We start from the raw sequence: 18,560 nt of genomic DNA, 5'->3' as shown, positions 1-18,560 counted from the left end.
TTAAAAAATCTTTTTAATGTTTTTAATTGTTTATGTAAATATAAAATTTTTTAATGTTTCGATATTTTTAATTCGCAGATTGTTTAATGCATTCACGTAAACCTAATTATATATGTACGACGTTCACTTAAGTAATCTACAGAACAAAAGTATAGTTTTAAAAATTATGTTTTGTTCATCTTGGTAACAAATGTTAACGTATCAAACTAATTAATTTAAATTTGAATACGAAAGGTATTATTTTCCGATACGGAAGTATTAAGAAAAGTGTAATCAATCATGCACGGCATGTGTAGGCTGATATTTGTATATTAAAAATGACGCGCTTTCCTTTCTGAACGGATGCAATTTTAGGTTTAGTTATTCCTTTTTTTCGACTTATATTCAAACCGATGCGAGTTTCAGGGTTTTTAATTTTTACTTAAAAAGGTGTCGTTGGCCAAGAGTGGTCACTAATATTGTTCTCGAGGTATAAATAGGATCATTTAGTCGTAAACAGTCTGCTGGTATTTTCTCGAGGCCTGCGGTATAGACAACGGACCATAATAGCGGTGCGCTCGACTCGCCTCTACCTGAAACGGGGGTACACCGCGTACTTTCCCAGCTCATTGTAACACCAATTTTCGAATCGCCATCGTTTCCAAGTGCTCTTTTTGAAGGGGAAACTTCAAGGAATATATTTTTACTATATTTTTTTTAAAATTTAAATCACTCTGGCCCCTCATCTAAAAAACGTAAAAAAAGAAAGTATTTAAATTTTTCGACATTGTAAAGTTGATTATAATTATCGAGGCTAAAAAAATTATTTTATAATAGCTCAATCCTTTCCGAATACAACAAAAAAAATGTAGCTCAATCGGGCCGGATATAAAAATTCGGAAGCGATTTTTGCCCAAAGTGGGCAGAAATCGCAAATTTCGAAGGCATGTCATTTCTAAAAAAATCGAAACCGGCTAAATATATAATGTTTAAAAATGTTGTAAATCAAATAAAATTTATACATGTGAACGTATGCAGAAATAATCAAAGTAAACACCATAAACTTGTGGAAGTTTGTTAAAAAAATTAACAATGCAAGAAACAAACTTGCATAACTATATTGAATAACTGCGTAGAATTATCAGATATTATTGCATATATCAAATTTTATTGTAATTTTGTAATTAACAGAAACGGGATCACATTCTTAACAATCATATAAATGTACGCAAAGATATTAATGCTCATGAATCTATTACTTTACATTACTTGTATGTAGTACTTCATAATTATCCTACTACATAATTTTTACCATTCAAATACACGCGCCATATACATTTGTAATCTTCAAATCATATTAAGTATCCGTAGTAGAAATTGGGTATACAGAATATCCGGTACTTGCTAATACGTTGCTATCGGTAACATTGGGCGCGACACCGAAGTGGTATTGGGGCCGCTTTGGCCCCAGCAAATCCGGCGTGACAGAACAATAGCATGAGACGTCTGTACAAATCTTAAGTCTGTGCTATCGGTCTGGTCTTGTATGTACAGCAAGTTGACGTGTCGATTCCTCTTCTGATTGGTGATACGAAGTGGAAAAAATGATTTTACCCTTTTTTTCTTCTCGAAGATGTCTTCAAAACCATACACATTGATCGAAATATCATTCAACTTTTCGAACCGGGTACTTTGATTCAACAGCATGGGAAACTCGATGTCTTCAAAGTTTAAAACATTTGTGTATTCCGGGTACGAACTATAACGGTTACTGTGAGCAGTCGCTGGATACAGAGCTGCCATCACCGACCATGCAAAGCATGCATTGTCTTTGGAGTGAACATTAATTGTAGCTTTCTTCAACGCTATTTCTCTCGGTATGTTGATCTGACACCCTGCATACAGTGGGTTAAATTTGTTGATACCAACTGTAAGATTGAGTATTCGCGACAATGCCCATCCGCTATCACGTTCCTGAAATTCTTCCAACGATGTTAGGATCGGCCCTACGATGCACAGCTCGTACATCTCTTCGAGGTCGGTTGCGTAAACGATTTCACAGTTCTTTGTGCCAACACCTTTGCGCGAGCGTTGATCACCTGTCACAAATTCACCATTAAACACAGCGTTCACTTTTAAAGACTTATGTTTTCCCAAAGCGTTCCGTATTTTTTCAAGCACAATTTCCCTCGCGTCCTGGAGGAAGCTGAGAGGTTCAATGTAATTGGAATTGATAACGGCACCTGTTAATATGCGAGCCTTGAAAGCCGAGTCTATGTCATGCCATATGAGTCCTGTGCTTGTATGTCCAGCACCTTCATGTATGAAACGTCTTCGTAAAGAATATTTTAAACCCTCAAGAGCGGCGATACTGGCGATTAATGATTGTTGAATACCGATCGATGATCGAGGACGTTTTGCTCGATTATGTTCTTTAAGCAACTCGAGGCATTCGTTGCATCTTTCCTCCCAGACAAGGTATTCTTCCTGCAATCTTAAGCGATCAGAATGGTCCCACAAATCGTGTTCAATTTTCTGAATTTCTTCCATGGTTATATTTTTTTTGCCTCACAATCAGCGACTGAACAAAACTAATTTGGTGGAGTGCATATATAGCCTCCCAAAACAGCAGACTCAGCAAAAAAAAAGCCAATCGGTGTTGAAAAAAACATAGTCCAGAAACGACCGCTAATTTTTCGGTGTCTCATTCGCTCGCGATACATCAATATCTTGAAATATTTACACAGCATTTTTTCGCACGCTCGATGTAATATTTCGCAGTGACTTCCTGTTGTCACAGTTTTGCGAAATTCCTAAGCAGTATCAAGGTCAACCATGCATGCGTCGAGATTCCTGTTCGTTCCTCATGCATGCGCCGAGATTCCTGTTCGTTCCTAAGGGGTTTCATATTTCATAAAAATGATCGATCAAAGACCGGCCAAATAACGTCATAAACGAAAAAAAATGCTGCAGTTACTGGAAAAAAATGTCAAGGTTGATCAAGTAACACGAATTAGTTATAACACGTTCGACATAATATTTCGCAGTATCTTCCTATCGCACCAATAGCGTCTTGGACGAAAATATGCTGTCGCTGCAGTATTTGCATGCCCAGAGTTATTCTTTGACATATATACCAAATGTTCGCTATGTTTATGAGATCGTCGGTTGGCCAAGCGGCTAATGAGTTGGACTACCAAGCGGTAGACCGGGGTTCGAATCCTGTTCGAGTAAGACAGTTTTTTTCTTTAAAAAAAAACGCAACCGCTTGTGACGTCACGGAAGTGGTGGGGGTTCCAGCGAAGGTGGTGGTATGCATCGCAACAGCTCGTGACGTCACGGAAGTGGTGGGGGGGGGGGGGTTCCAGTGAAGGTGGTGGCGGTAGGCTACGAAACGCCATTGTCGGTATGGTCGACAAAGTGTCAACATGTCTCTGGTGACGTCACTTCCCGGGAGCTGATCTCACTTCCTCATGACCTCCCAAAAAATGGGGGGGGGGGTGTAAAAAAATCGAGCAATTACCCTGGGGGGGGGGAAGAATTACTCTTGGGGGGCAATTACAGGGGGTGGGGGCAATTACAGGGGGGGCAATGCCCCCCACCCCCGGTGGGGCTTGGCGGAGGGGGGGAACCACCCTGGTCCAGAACCGGTATAGCCTTACTACTGGTCTCGAAGTGAACGGGCGCCAGGCACGGCGACGTGCCACGCGAAAGGATCGAACCCTTGGTTCGAATCTCAACACGAATTCGAATCTGCGAGGATCGTTTTGGCCGGTGACGGCCACGAACGAGGCCAGGGTACCACGTGAGGAAAGGAACGGGGCATTCCCCGCGACGCACAGTGCGGACTAACGTGGCATATCTCACTACACGTGTATATCACGATGTACGATAAATTCCTTTGGCAAAACGTTTTATTAGGTGGTAATTGATATTATTAATCATATAACAATAATTTTTATGCATAAATATTGTTAATTTTTTTTTTAATTTATTAATTTTATTGTTACATTTTTTTTGTGAATAATTATTATTGCATTTACATAGGTAACCAAATTTAGATTTTTATACAAAATTTTACCATGTGTCGCACTCTCCAGAGTCCCAAAAATCAAATAATATTACATTAATTGTAAATCAGTGTTGCAATAATAATTCTGTATAATGGAAAATGCTCACCAAGGTATATGCATTCTTTTTACATTTAATAAAGTAGATTTGTTTTTTGTATAAATTTTCAACGGTGGTGTTACTTATTACTTGCATATAAAACTTCAAATTAACATATCTCGAGAAAGGCAAAAAATATCCTGAGATTTTGACATATTCGGATATATTACTTGTTGTAGTTTAAGAATTTCATAGTTTAGCCTGCAACTAACTGCTACTCTTAATTTTATAAACTTTTTAATAAGTGCCCGTACCTTGCCTTTATGTTGTATTGTGGAAAATTCGTTAATTTCTTTTTAAATTTATTAGTTATATCGTTAAATTTCATTTTCTGCGAATAATTACCAATACATATACATTCGTAAACAAATTTGGATTTTTGTACAAAATTTTGCCATTTGTCTGCCACAGAAAAATTCAATATTCGTGTATATCACGATATGAAATACATTTCTTTTGCAAAAAATGCGTATTAGGATGGAAATTGTTATTAATAATCATATAATAATCATTTTTATGCATAATACAATTTTGCAATAATTATACAGGGTGGACGATTTATCTGAAGAGATTGAAATATCTCGAGAAACGACAACAAAAAGCAAATCTTGCGATTTTACTGAAATTGATCAATATTTAATCAGAACTGTGCAAGATCACGGGATTGAATCATTCGTTTTGGATCACATTCAAAGTACCGAGAATGACTCGGATAGCGAATAGCGTTTTGTTAAGTTTGTTAATTTTGTTTATACTATTATAATTTGTCTAAGTTTATTATTATTAATATTAAATATGGTTCATTTATTATTAATTTCGTTTTAAATTTGTTAGTTTTTAAAAATATATTTTTGTTTAAATAAAAATTGTTAATTTCTTAATAAATTTATTAATTATATTGGTAAATATCATTTTCTGTAAAAAAATTACCTATATATACATTAATAACCAAATTTAGAGAAGTGCCGAATATTAGGCCATTTGTCCGCACTGTGCGACGGGAACGTTTCTCACGAGAAATGAAATCACTCGAGAGTTTACGGGCAAAATAACGTCGTTTATTGAAACGAGATGGTCATACATTCCGCCGGGCGTTGCCGGCGGTAGTCAATGGATTTGCCGGCACGAACACGAAAGTCACGGCGGCTGTTCGGCCGATCGCGCGGAATGTTTTCGATCGCGTCGAGCTCGGTCGTCACAGGACTTCGCGTGAGAATACAAGCTTCGAAGGCACGGATTCGACCGAGCTCCGATGACGTACGCGTTCCTAATTCGAGACTGGGCGAAACGTGCGAACGGCGAAAGATGCGAAACGAACACGGCGCGTTGTCCCACCGAGGAACGATCCGAGGGCAGCCCAAAGAATTACCGGACGAATATCGTGTGCCCCGAATAACTCGTGCACGAGGATTCGGCGGCGACACGACCCGCGGTCTCGCGAACCTCTCAGGAGAGCGACTCCTGGTCAACGGTAAACGCTGGCGGACCCACGATACACAGCGGTACGAATTTTCGCGAACTCGAATAACGTCCCCGAACCAACACGAACTGGTCACAAAATATATCGAAATAAAGCCTGACCGGCACTTACCAATTTCGTTGTGATGGCGGCAGTCGCAAAGTACTTTAGTATAATCGCGTTCAGAATGTTCGCACGTGTTTACTGTCGTTAGTCTTTCGACCCAGTGGCCCAGTTCGAGATGGTTCGGAACGCGGAAGCGAGTTTTCCCCCCACTCTCGTCTTCGGCGACGCTCGAGCCAATCACGTTGTTTCTGGACGCAGGGGCGCCTCGATGACTTGCGGGCCCGGGCCTTCGGTATTTTGTATTTCCCGAGGCTCGGCCGATATTGGGCGGTTGGGCGGTATTCCAGGATCCGAGCCGTTCCGGTGTTGCTCTCGTGGCATTTTCCGGATGAGATGTCGACGAGGGTGGACTGATGGTCGTCCTTATTTGCAACAGCCTCGTCGATTTCTCCGGGTTGACAGATCCGGGCTCGGTCCAATCCTCGCCGTCCTCCTCGCTAGCGGCGCCCTACGATAGGTGTTCCGAGCGTCTCCGCTTGCGGCCTTCCGCCAATCAGCGGCCGGAGACGGGTATCGGGCTCCTCGCCGTTTTCGGTAGTTCCTGAAAACTCTTGTCACGCCCAGCGGCGCGACATTCAAATGCGATAATTCTATTCTTTGGGTGTTCGGATGTCCCAAGGAGAGCGCTCGTTATTGCCGTTTCGCTATTATACCGCTTTTAGTGACCCGGTCTTTCGCATAAGGTTCGGAATGACTTAGGCTGAATCTGCCACGTCACAACGCACAGCATGGGCGTGCACGTATAGGCAAAATTCAAAGTAGTAGTATCTGCAGTTTTTCACAAATATTTCAAAAACTAAGGCTGAGCGGCGCGGCGGTTACATGCAAAAAGTTGTTCAGAATCTTGAGTTTTACAACATATTTAAATTTTACCAAAATCCGTGAGGTGGGACCCTTTATGCACAATTACCTTTTTATCTTTTATTCGCTATTTCAAATTTTAAATTCAATAAAAACTTGTCTCTCTCTATCTCTGCTCCTACAACTATATTATATATGTATGTCAGCGATTAGAATTTCTAGACGTTCCTACACTTTTCCTTTTCGCGAGGGGACGGTTGTATATGTTTTCTTTACGAAGAGGATAAGCGGAACGAAATACGAGGACAAGCTTTGGGCCTAGGGCTGCAGGCGAGCCGAGCTAACAATAAGCTCGAACTCGACTGGTCGAGCCGAGTCAAGACTCGATTGGTCGAGCCGTTCGCACGATGCAAGCTACTCGCATCGAAGCGAGCTACTCGCGTCGACGTCATCGGCTCGCATTGGTTGCGAGCCGCTCGCATCGGTGCGAGTTATGTACTTGCATCGATGCCAGGACTCGACTCGGCTCGATCAATCCAGTCGAGCTTACCTCGGCCACCGACGAGATACTGTTAAAGACTGCCAGCCTTACGGGAGTTGGCGGGACTCGAATTTTTCGGTGTTCTCTTACGCCCTCTAGGATATATTCTGACTGGAGTGAGAAACGGGAGGCCACCGACGGCATTTCGTCGGTGCAGAAGACACTGTATTGGTATCGTGTTAGCAACGCGCCCGCGCGCTACACTCACCAGCGTACCTTTACTATATCCGTGTGCGCTGCTTGTGCGCTTGTGCCAGCCGCAATCTATTTTTAGCACTTGCCATGTTGCCATGTTGTATTGCTTTACGACTTACGGAAACGAAACTGAAATTCGACTGTCGAGCCGTCGAGCGTATGAATCTCAATCTGGAGTTAGCCTTCGAGTCCCCGTGCAGCGAGGATTTTTTTTTATTTTTATTTTTCATAACTTTTTTAATTACATTTTTTAACCTTCCAAAAAATTAAAAATGTCAAAACTATGTTCAAAATATGTATTAATTTTAAATAGAAACGTTTTGTTACTGTCATAATTGCATTAATAAAAATTGGTATATGAGAACACGTTGATGGTATTTATTTGGACTGATTGGAGAATACGAAAATGCAGGAAGTATTTTTTAGTTTATGAAACAATTTGTAGATTTATTAGTTGTCAAACAAATAATAAAATAAATTGTATAATATATATAAATTGATTTTATACTAGCATACACAAGTTTATTTGATCTTCTGTCTTCCTATAATAAAAAAATACAGTCATAACTGTAATTATAATAGAATTTCATAAAATATTGAGGTTATTGCAAACTCATCTTTTTTCGCGATGATGCTCTAATTAATTGCTACTCTCGAATGTCCATTTCCTTCCGAGACAGTGTCGTTTCTAGGTGTAAATAAAAAATGTTGATATAAAATGTATCATAATTAGACTACAATTATTCTAATAACGTGGAATGTAGTACATATTAAGTTTTAATTATCAGGATTTTCTTCTTCGACGTTAAGCACCCTTTACTGTTTCTCGTAATTTACGTATATGTACATTAGGGTGGTCCTTATTTTTTGACCAACGAATTTTTTTCACGACGCCCCCCAGAATGGTTCTCTTTGGTGAGAAAAAAATTTGTGCAAAATTTAAGATCGATCGGATAAAAGGATCACGTGGCGCATTTAAATTGAAAATTTTGAAAATTTTGAAATTCATCGTAACTATAAAGTATTATATATCGTTGGATTTGTAATTTTTTTCTAAATAAGAATATGGAAAAATTATATGACCTTAATTTAAAAAAAAATAACGATGACCTTGAAATTTCGAAAATTTGATTTTTAAAAAAAATTTTTTTTATGCCATTATATTTACCATATTGAACAATGCAACTTTTTCCTCTGACATTTTTTCGTAGAACCACAAATAACAGATATTTAAACATATCCATTTATTACCTATGACCCAATATAATTTATTACGTTACCTCCAGATGTACCCCGTGGACCTTAAGTCCACTTTTTTACAATTTTACCTATCTTGAAATTCATAAGCGCACACCCGGGAAACAGATGTAAACCCTCGTTAAAAATTTTATAACAACCCGTACTTAAACTCCCACTCCTATTCCTACTCCTATTCTTACAAGTTTTTCCACCAATTACTTTCAACTCCATCAACCAATCATCACGCTTTTTCAAACAAACGACATCCACACCGAAGTAAGATTTAGATGTATCAGAGAACCACCGATTAGATCTGTCTGAGCTAACGAACTGTAATCATCAGTATCGAGTAAGCGAACATACAACCTCAAGTGTTGTCTTTGATCAACTATCACCTCAACTTACAAAATCGGACTCGTGATCATCGTCGTTCAATCCAGATTTGGCAGACGCGAGACGTTACAGTAGTCATACAGGAAGACTACTCAATTTCTATATAAATTGAGAAGCCCAATGGAAAGTAGAAGTCGCGAAAAACTGTTCTTATTAGAACATGATGAAAATCAGATAATTGACGCTAAGTTGCCATCGAAACGACAAGTTTTAGGAGTGCTATTTTATAATTTGCGGAAAGTGAAATTGAACCTTCGGTCTAGTGCACACCTTGTTGTTAAAGAAGTGGAGGTGTTGTGGGAAAAGGCCAAAATTCCAGTTCAGTTAAACAGTCGCTGCGTCGAGAAATTGGAGTCATTATACCACAAGTGGAAGGTCTTACAAAAGAGTTGTAAACGACGATCCCAGATACAAGATCAACAGGAACAAGAGTTTCTTGATTGAGTTTCTTGAGTTTAGTGATCTTTTAGTAGCGGCGATTATTATAAAAAATTTGTCATTTTACCAACTAATGTGGCCGATCACATGCAAGAGGACATTTCAGGTTTTATATCAGACGAAAGCCGAAAATTTTTTAGTAGATTTAATATATTGACGGAATTTTTAAAAAAAGATCCAGTAGTTTGGCAAGATGAAGATTCTTACAAACTAGGTTTAGATATAGTTAAGGCTTTACCTGTGGTCAATGATTCGGCAGAAAGAGCCTTAAGCTAATACAGGATTACATACAATCAAATTTTAGCTCGCAATGAGGAAGAAAAGCAGTTGGTACTGCAAATGGTAAAAGATTACCGCCAGCAATATCCTGACGCAACGAAAACAACAATAGCGAAAAACATGTAAATCGAACGTCGAGGGTCCGCAGCACAGGCGAACCACACAGCTACCTCCCTCTCAGGGAAACCCAGAGGGGTAGCGTCATAAAATACGCTGGCAGCGCGGGTCCTTACAGCCACTTCGGGTCTGAGGACCCGTTCTTCCAGTGACTTGTCAAGTTTGGATTCTCTCTCTAGATTTTGTATTGTTTGTCTGTTCATTTAATAAAATGCATTCTTGGCGAGCGACTTCACCATTGATCGGCGTATTATTTGGTGACCCGCTCTGTCCTTGCCATCTTAAAAGCGGATAGTCTTACATTAGAATATAAGAAATAGTTCCTTATCACTATTCTGTAGAATATACAGGGTGTCCCAAAACCCCTTCGACTCCGGGAAATGGGAGGTTCCTTAGGTCATTTGAAGCAACATTTTCCTTTGCACCAATGTCAGCCGGGGCTTTGTTTAGGAGTTATTAACGAAAAACACGGACCAATCAGAGCGCGATCTAGACGCGCGATGGCACGTTCAGCCCGGCGCGCCGGGAGACGAGCGTGGTGTAACGCCGCGATGCCGTAACGAACAAGAGTTTCTCGAGATTATGTGAATCTTCCCCGATTTGGATGAGCTTTGGATATGTTGTCAAGACCATGATTCTGAACAACATTTCCCTTTACAGTTTTTGTCAGCCAGCTTTAGTTTACGCGATAAATGTAAAAACTTGTAATTGTAAATCGATCGATTGTACTATCTTCTACCCGATTTGGATGAGCTTTGGATATGTTGTCAAGACCATGATTCTGAACAACATTTCCCTTTACAGTTTTTGTCAGCCAGCTTTAGTTTACGCGATAAATGTAAAAACTTGTAATTGTAAATCGATCGATTGTACTATCTTCTACCCGATTTGGATGAGCTTTGGATATGTTGTCAAGACCATGATTCTGAACAACATTTCCCTTTACAGTTTTTGTCGGCCGGCTTTAGTTTACGCGATAAATGCAAAAACTTGTAATTGTAAATCGATCGATTGTACTATCTTCTACCCGATTTGGATGAGCTTTGGATATGTTGTCAAGACCATGATTCTGAACAACATTTCCTTTAGACTTTTTGACGGTCGCGGAAGAACTTTACTTGTCAATTCATATGTGTGGATCTTTTTACCCGACTTACGGCAACGTTACCCGAACGAGAGAAGAAGCAGAAACTGATTGTATTGAAAACTCACTTATTCAGCCGTAAATCCATTTGCTGCTTCGAAATGTGTGTCACTGGGTCACTCGGTGACGAACTGTACAGATGTCTTCAGGTATACGACAGTACCGAAAGCTAAGGGACGTACGGCCAGGTCGACGAACTGCACAGCCGGTGGTAGAAGGCCTAAGGGATGCGCGGTCAAGTCGACGATCCAGAATTTCACTTTCACTTTCGATTCGATAAATAATTCGTATGTTTATTTCACACAGATGCCTTGAAATTTTTCCACACTCACAATCACTGTTCACATTTGTCAACACATAGTTATGCACTAATAATAATTGCCATATCCCTTGTCCTGCTGCACAAATTACAACAATCAGGTAATGCAATCACTAGACTGCGGATTTCATGCATTTGTAGCAAACATGAGTAGATGCATTTTAAGACACTAGAGAGATTAAAATAATTTCAAAACACCAATGTATTATTTTCAACTTCTTAAAATGATCACAATCAAATATCTGTCTGGCTCCTGTCCCTTGTAATAGCGGCAGCCAACTTTCATTTTACATAAAGATCCGCAGTCTAGTGATTAGATTAAATAATCGTTTAATTAGTTTAAGCAATTATTATTAGTGCATAACTATGTGTTGACAAATGTGAACAGTGATTGTGAGTGTGGAAAAATTTCAAGGCATCTGTGTGAAATAAACAAACGAATTATTTATCGATTCGAAAATGAAAGTGAAATTCTGGATCGTCGACTTGACCGCGCATCCTTTAGGCCTTCTACCACCGGCTGTGCACTTCGTCGACCTGACCGTACGTCCCTTAGCTTTCGGTACTGTCGTATACCTGAAGACATCTGTGCAGTTCGTCACCGAGTGACCCAGCGACACACATTTCGAAGCAGCAAATGGATTTACGGCTGCATAAGTGAGTTTTTAATACAATCAGTTTCTGCTTCTTCCCTCGTTCGGGTAACGTTGCCGTAAGTCGGGTAAAGAGATCCACCCATATGAATTGACAAGTAAAGTACTTCCGACCGACAAAAACTGTAAAGGGTAATGTTGTTCAGAATCATGGTCTTGATAACATATCCAAAGCTCATCCAAATCGGGTAAAAGATAGTACATCGACCGATTTACAATTATAAGTTTTTACAATTATGTATGTCGTAAACTAAAGCCGGCCGACAAAAACTGTAAAGGGAAATGTTGTTCAGAATCATGGTCTTGACAACATATCCAAAGCTCATCCAAATCGGGGAAGATTCACATAATCTCGAGAAACTCTTGTTCGTTACGGCATCGCGGCGTTACACCACGCTCGTCTCCCGGCGCGCCGGGCTGAACGTGCCATCGCGCGTCTAGAGCGCGCTCTGATTGGTCCGTGTTTTTCGTTAATAACTCCTACACAAAGCCCCGGCTGACATTGGTGCAAAGGAAAATGTTGCTTCAAATGACCTAAGGAACCTCCCATTTCCCGGAGTCGAAGGGGTTTTGGGACACCCTGATTCAAAATATTCATTCACATGTATAGTACAATAGTACAAAACAAAATGACATATCTCTGTTATTTGTGGTTATACGAAAAAATGTCAGAGGAAAAAGTTGCACTGTTCAATATGGTAAATATAATGGCACAAAAAATTTTTTTTTAAAAATGAAATTTTCGAAATTTCAAGGTCATCGTTATTTTTTTTTAAATTAAGGTCATATAATTTTTCCATATTCTTATTTTAAAAAAAATTACAAATCCAACGATATATAATACTTTATAGTTACGATGAATTTCAAAATTTTCAAAATTTTCAATTTAAATGCGCCACGTGATCCTTTTTTTCGATCGATTTCAAACTTTGCCCAAATTTTTTTCTCACCAAAGAGAACCATTCTGGGGGGCGTCGTGCTTTGTATCTCGATAAAAATTTTTCGCCAAGTATAGCTTAGGTCCACCCTAATGTACATTAGGGTGGACCTTATTTTTCGACCATGAAATTTTTTGGCCCCGTAAACCAGAATTGTAACAAATGTTGGAAAAATGATCTGGAAAAATTTTAGGGCCGATTGGATCATGGGAAAATGGGGCGCAGCAAATTTGAAAATTTTGAATTTTTTAAATCTTGACATAAATAGACGTTATGATATATCGTTGAATTTGTCTTTTTTCTCTCTAAGAATCCATATATAGCATAAACAGTTGTTGATAGAAAAAACATCCGTGACCTTGAAAACTTGAAATAATGACTTTGAAAAAATTTTTTTCTCTGATACTATATCCACCTCCTTATATACTACAACTTTTGTTTGAAGAGTTTTTTCATATATACATGACTGACAGAGATACGGAAGCATACAACTGCGTATATAGCTATTTTCATAGCTACACATGCTGCCGAATAATGCAAATTACGCTTCGTAAACGAAAAAATTGGACTTTTGAGGCAGATAGCGCCTTAGATCGATGTTTTATCTGGCGTTTTTTTTTTACTATTGAAAAACCCCGTGTTTGTATTATCGAGAAATGAGTAAATGAATATCTTGCAATCCTGGAAGTCTCTCTACTCCCTTATATATGTATATATAAATAAATTCATTAATACGCTCCAATCTACAAAAGAAAAACAGTTATAATATCGGAAATAGAAGTTATTATGAATAATAAGTAGTCTGACTGAAACATAGACTGAAGGTGGTCAATGATACCGCTGAACGGGGCGTTAAACTAATGGAGGATCATAATAAAATTTTATATAGAAACAAAGAGGAGAAATAATATATACTATACAAACTGTGTATGATGGAATATCGACAGCAGTATCCTGACGCCACAAAACAGATTTGTCAAAGGATTTTTAAATATTTTTTAATATAGAGAGAAACACCTGATCAATCCCTGCATGATTAATTGCTTTTTTAAGAGGCATTGAAGACTGCTTATTAACTGAGAGTTATTAAATTTTTCATTTTCCTCAGTGTCGTCAAGTTTTTTCACATAGTCCAGTCGGCAGGTCGAAAAAAAGCGTCTACCTGGAAAGTATTCCGAACTTAATGAAATTTTGACACGTCATTTAGGGGTACTCTGGGGTGTCGAATCTCAGTTTTCGACCTCGAGGACCCTGTGCTAACTTGGGGAGGGGGAAAAACCACGATTTTTATTACCTTGTTTTGGTTTTTCGCCTATTACTCAAAAACTGTGGGTCCTCAGAACTTTTGTTTTTCATTTTTGGAAAGAGCATTAAATTTCCTTCAAATTTCACTGGTCAATCTTTTTTTTTGACCCAACAGGCACCGATAAACAGGCGTTCAAAATTAGGAAATGTTTCTCAAAATGACATTTTGAGCCACGCATTGTGACATTTAGCAGGCAATTGCAAGTTTTTGGCTCATAACTTTAGTTTTTGAACATATCTATATATAATCTTCATACTACGGATACCCCTTACATTTTCACTATTAACTGGGGAGGATAGCACAATTTATTTACTTCAACCGAGTGGATTCAAGCCTTTTTATATTTTTGTTGGTGTTATGTTTAATAGCAATATAGATATTAATAATAAAAAAAAACATCCCCGATCGGACCCCGCCGTCGTTTTTTTTCAGTTTTTGAGTAATGGGCGAAAAACCAAAACAAGGTAATAAGAATCGTGGTTTTTTCTCCCAAGTTAGCACAGGGTCCTCGAGGTTGAAAACTCAGATTCGACATCCCCAGAGTACCCCTAAATGACGTGTCAAAATTTCATTAAGTTGGGAATACTTTCCAGGTAAAAGTACCTGGCGACTGGACTATACGCGCTGTCGTAAAAAAAGTTCTGGTATGTTGATAGTCTAAAAATATGATCACAATGCTATTTTTCAATTTCTCTAAAAAACCTGCATTTGTCGAATTTTTGCGTGTTTTTCACTTTGTGTAATTAACATTTTGAACCAAAAAATCGGGAAAAAATCTCAAATATCAATTTCAATTAAATGCAATTATATGATTAAATTAATGCAAGTAAATGGGGAAAATTGACCGAAAATTGAATGGCACAACGGCTGTTTAAATAATTCGAAGGACTACCTCGTCCGGCTGGGCCCTTCATTCCAAATTGTAATATTCCAATATTCCAATATCATTTTAAATATATTCAAGTACTATTTAAAACTACTAATGAGTTTTAACAACAAAATATTTTAAATAGAAAACTAAATTTTGACATATAAGATAAGATTATAGCAAGCTTGCTATAAATGTCGAAAACTCGAGTCTGGCCAGAGACATTCAATTTTCAGGAAACACTATTCTATGATGACGAACGGAGAAAAGGGAAGTGAAGCTCGGGGGCTTCGGTCACCGTGGAGTGGAGTGAAACATTGTAACATGATACGGGTCGGGTCGGGTATATCGGTGTGAGACTACTAATCAAACAACAAAGCTTAATTATTTATCATTACTTTTTTATAGGATTGTCCTTAACATATTTGGTGAATTTTGTTTCTTTTTATGAAAATGGTACCAAAATTATATAATTCCGATGATATTTGCTTATGCAATGAGCGACGATACGCATGTTTCCGACACAAAGAAGGACAGCGTCGGGAAAAAAGAGACGCGGAGAGTCCTTATTCTTTTAAGATTTCGACTTCGACTTCGTCTGCTAGCTCTTCGCCTCGTCGCACAATGTACTCATAAATGAATCATGTTTCAGGAAGTGCTTCAGTTCAGAATGAAATAAAATAATGTTACACGCACTTTTTATATAGCGTCATATATGGTGCAAGAAATATTCGTATAGAGTCAAATAGAATTATTTTTTTAGATATCTTCGTACGAAATATTGCCTCTAAATAACATTGTATGGATAGGAGCCGTCGAAAATTAGTTAATACTTTTATCTTGTTACTACCTCTGCTTTAATAATTGCAGTCAATAATCAATAAATTACCAAAAATTCGGAAAAATGCATATAATGTTATTCAATTTTCCGGATGGGCTGGTTTAGACAAGGATAATCAGATATTGATAAGAATGAGATATTGTTGAAACAACCGTTTTTAATTCTTTTCAGAATTTTTTATACATATAGTGCATCGTACTTTAAAAAAATAAAAATAACCTTTTCCGATATTTCTTTATCTTTTGTAGGTGTATTATGTAATAGTGAACATTCTTATATTCAAAAAAATAAAGTACAAACTCAAAAAATGCAATGCTCTTAAAAAAATAATTTTAAGAATATTTTATTTACCTATATATTTCAATATATATGAACAATACTTCCAGCAGATACGATTAGTGCAGACGGCAAGGTCTCCCGCTGCGAATCGAATCTCCGGCCCTGGATCGAATCCCACACCGAATAATTTTCTTTTTCGTTAAACATTTTTTTTCTTTTCTTTCCATATAATTGTTGTAAAGATATATTAAATATATTTTTCAAAGCACCGATCTCACCGATGCGAGAAGATAGCTTACTCGCACCGAAGCGAACGGCTTACACGAAAGGAACAATGTTGTTCGCGATTTGTAATGTTGATCGTATCACCGTGATGGAAAACGATAATCTCGCCATGTATATGTATACGCGAGTCTAGCAAGCGATCCACGGTTGTCGCGATTGACAAGGAAGAGTTGTTGTGGAGACGGTTGCCAGAGAGTTTTTTGGAAAAGAAGGATAGCTTGACAGATTGAGAGAATGTGTGAGTCGACTCGGGACTTTTCTGCGATAATTCGTAATAGTAAATAGAGTTACTTTTTTTGGTTTGAGTGCTCACGCGAGTGATCCCGGGTAATAAGAGATTTGGTTTTGCACTCGGTGCAGCAATACTTGAATCCTCCCAGGCCGGCTCACAGATCCAAGGGCATTGGCAGCTTTGAAGCTCCTTTCCAGTGAATCCCAAAGCTGGGACGGATTGCAAGGCTAGCCGTAGTGCTGCCGGCAGAGGAGTGCCCTATGGGCCAGCCGGCAATTGTGCAGAGTTCCAGTGGAACACTATCTGTTAAACACTATCTGATAGTGGGCTTTCGTACGGCGAAATTCTTGTAGTTACTTGATTGAATAAATTTATTGCATCTTGCTTCGGCTTTTCCTCGTAATCCGTCGAGGTTTTTATGCCGAAGCAAGAATTTGTTTAACCGGGAAATTGTGTATTTTATTCTAGTATAAGTTCGAACATTGTTTAATCTGAACTTCTATGAATTCTGTCTTTTTAAATGATTGAAAAACATTTTGGTGCCCCGGGTGAGGAACAATGTTCGAATTTAATGGTATTAAATTATTACATCCTGTAGGGATTCTACCTTACCGACGCAGTGAATACTACAACATGCATATGTCGTAGATTTAAGCGCGTTTTTAGAATAAGCATAGGTTAAGGATTGGCCGTTGGAAGTTGCAGGAGACGGCTGCTGAGTGCTCGCGCGTGCGTTTACATTGTAGCGCGGCCGAGACGTTTGATCGGCCGCAAGAGTCGGGATCGGTTTCTCTTACGCGCAGCCGAAACGTTTGAGCGGCTGCGACAAACAAAATCGGCTCCCTTTTAGAATGCGTGCACGTGGACGGAGTGACTCTGCGGAGTGGGGAGAATGCGAGGCAATGCCCTCGATGGCCCGAGACCGGCCGGCAGATTTTGTTTAGCGCTCGAACGATCGAGATCAGTGTCTCCGCAGAGTCAAACGGTCAGAATACTCGACAGCCGACACGCGACGATGAAACGCATTAACGCCGGGGCGCACGGGTCGCGCCAAAATGTTTCTGCCGCGACATCAGAAGTGGGATCTGATCAAACCTCACAATTATTAAATCCGGATATTTTGCGGTCACTATTGGAGCTGCAAAGCCAGAACATGGTACGACTTATCGAGTCCATCAAACTTCCTTGTGCGCCTGTGGTATCGCTACCACAATTCAATCCGGAATTACCTGACGCCGATCCACGTGCCTGGTGTTCGACGATTGACGTCTGCATGACGGAAAAACCCTTGGATGGAGGAGCACTCGTTATCGCATTGAGCAAGGCGTTGAAGGGATCGGCATCCACGTGGCTGTCGCAGGTGTCATTTGCTGGAATGACATGGGCGCAATTTAAGGAAATCTTTCTCGTCCGCTACGGTTGCATCGAAACATGTGCCGCGACAGTGATCAACCTTTTGAACGGTCGGCCAAAGGTCGACGAGTGTCTTGCTGCCTACGCTAGCCGCCTTATGACCACCCTCACGTCAAGATGGTCGAAGAAAACCATCGAGGAGGTCGCCGTATCAGTTGTGCTTGCGCATACCGCACAGTTTAATCGGCGTCTACACCACCTGGCATTTACGAATGACATCACCACCAGAAGCAGACTGCAGCACGAACTGAAGGCATTTTCCAGCGCAAAACGCAAATACAACTCTACTGAGCCAGAACTGTCTGCAGAGAATAAGCGTTATAAACCAGCGCCTTCAAACCCTGTTCAGTGTCATTCCTGTGGTAAGCTGGGACACAAAGCCGCCGAATGTCGCAAGAGGATGGTGCGAGGACAAGTGCCTGTTAATACCAGTTCGGGGAGGCCAGAAGTGAAGAACAGTGTGACTTGTTATCGCTGCGGCGAAAAGGGACACGTCTCGACTCGTTGTACCAGGTCAGGAGCGACCAACAACGGCAGCGGTGTGA

General features: G+C 39.5%; 1 protein-coding gene across 1 annotated transcript; it reads right to left on the bottom strand.

The window, feature by feature from the left end:
* Positions 1-724: 724 nt before the first annotated feature.
* Positions 725-2,585, bottom strand: LOC143211976 (uncharacterized). Its single transcript, XM_076430183.1, has one exon. It carries the CDS (start codon positions 2,527-2,529, stop codon positions 1,384-1,386), a length of 1,146 nt encoding a protein of 381 aa, XP_076286298.1. The 5' UTR covers positions 2,530-2,585; the 3' UTR covers positions 725-1,383.
* Between the last annotated feature and the right edge of the window lie 15,975 nt (positions 2,586-18,560).

This window comes from Lasioglossum baleicum, chromosome 1 (genome assembly GCF_051020765.1).
Source record: "Lasioglossum baleicum chromosome 1, iyLasBale1, whole genome shotgun sequence".
NCBI classification, from domain to species: domain Eukaryota; kingdom Metazoa; phylum Arthropoda; class Insecta; order Hymenoptera; family Halictidae; genus Lasioglossum; species Lasioglossum baleicum.
Note: the sequence above shows the minus strand (reverse complement) of the source record. Positions and strands in the feature narration are given on the sequence as shown.

What these genes read in the sequence shown, in the direction of transcription:
- LOC143211976 (XM_076430183.1), bottom strand. Translation starts at nt 2,529, where the DNA reads ATGGAAGAAATTCAGAAAATTGAACACGATTTGTGGGACCATTCTGAT.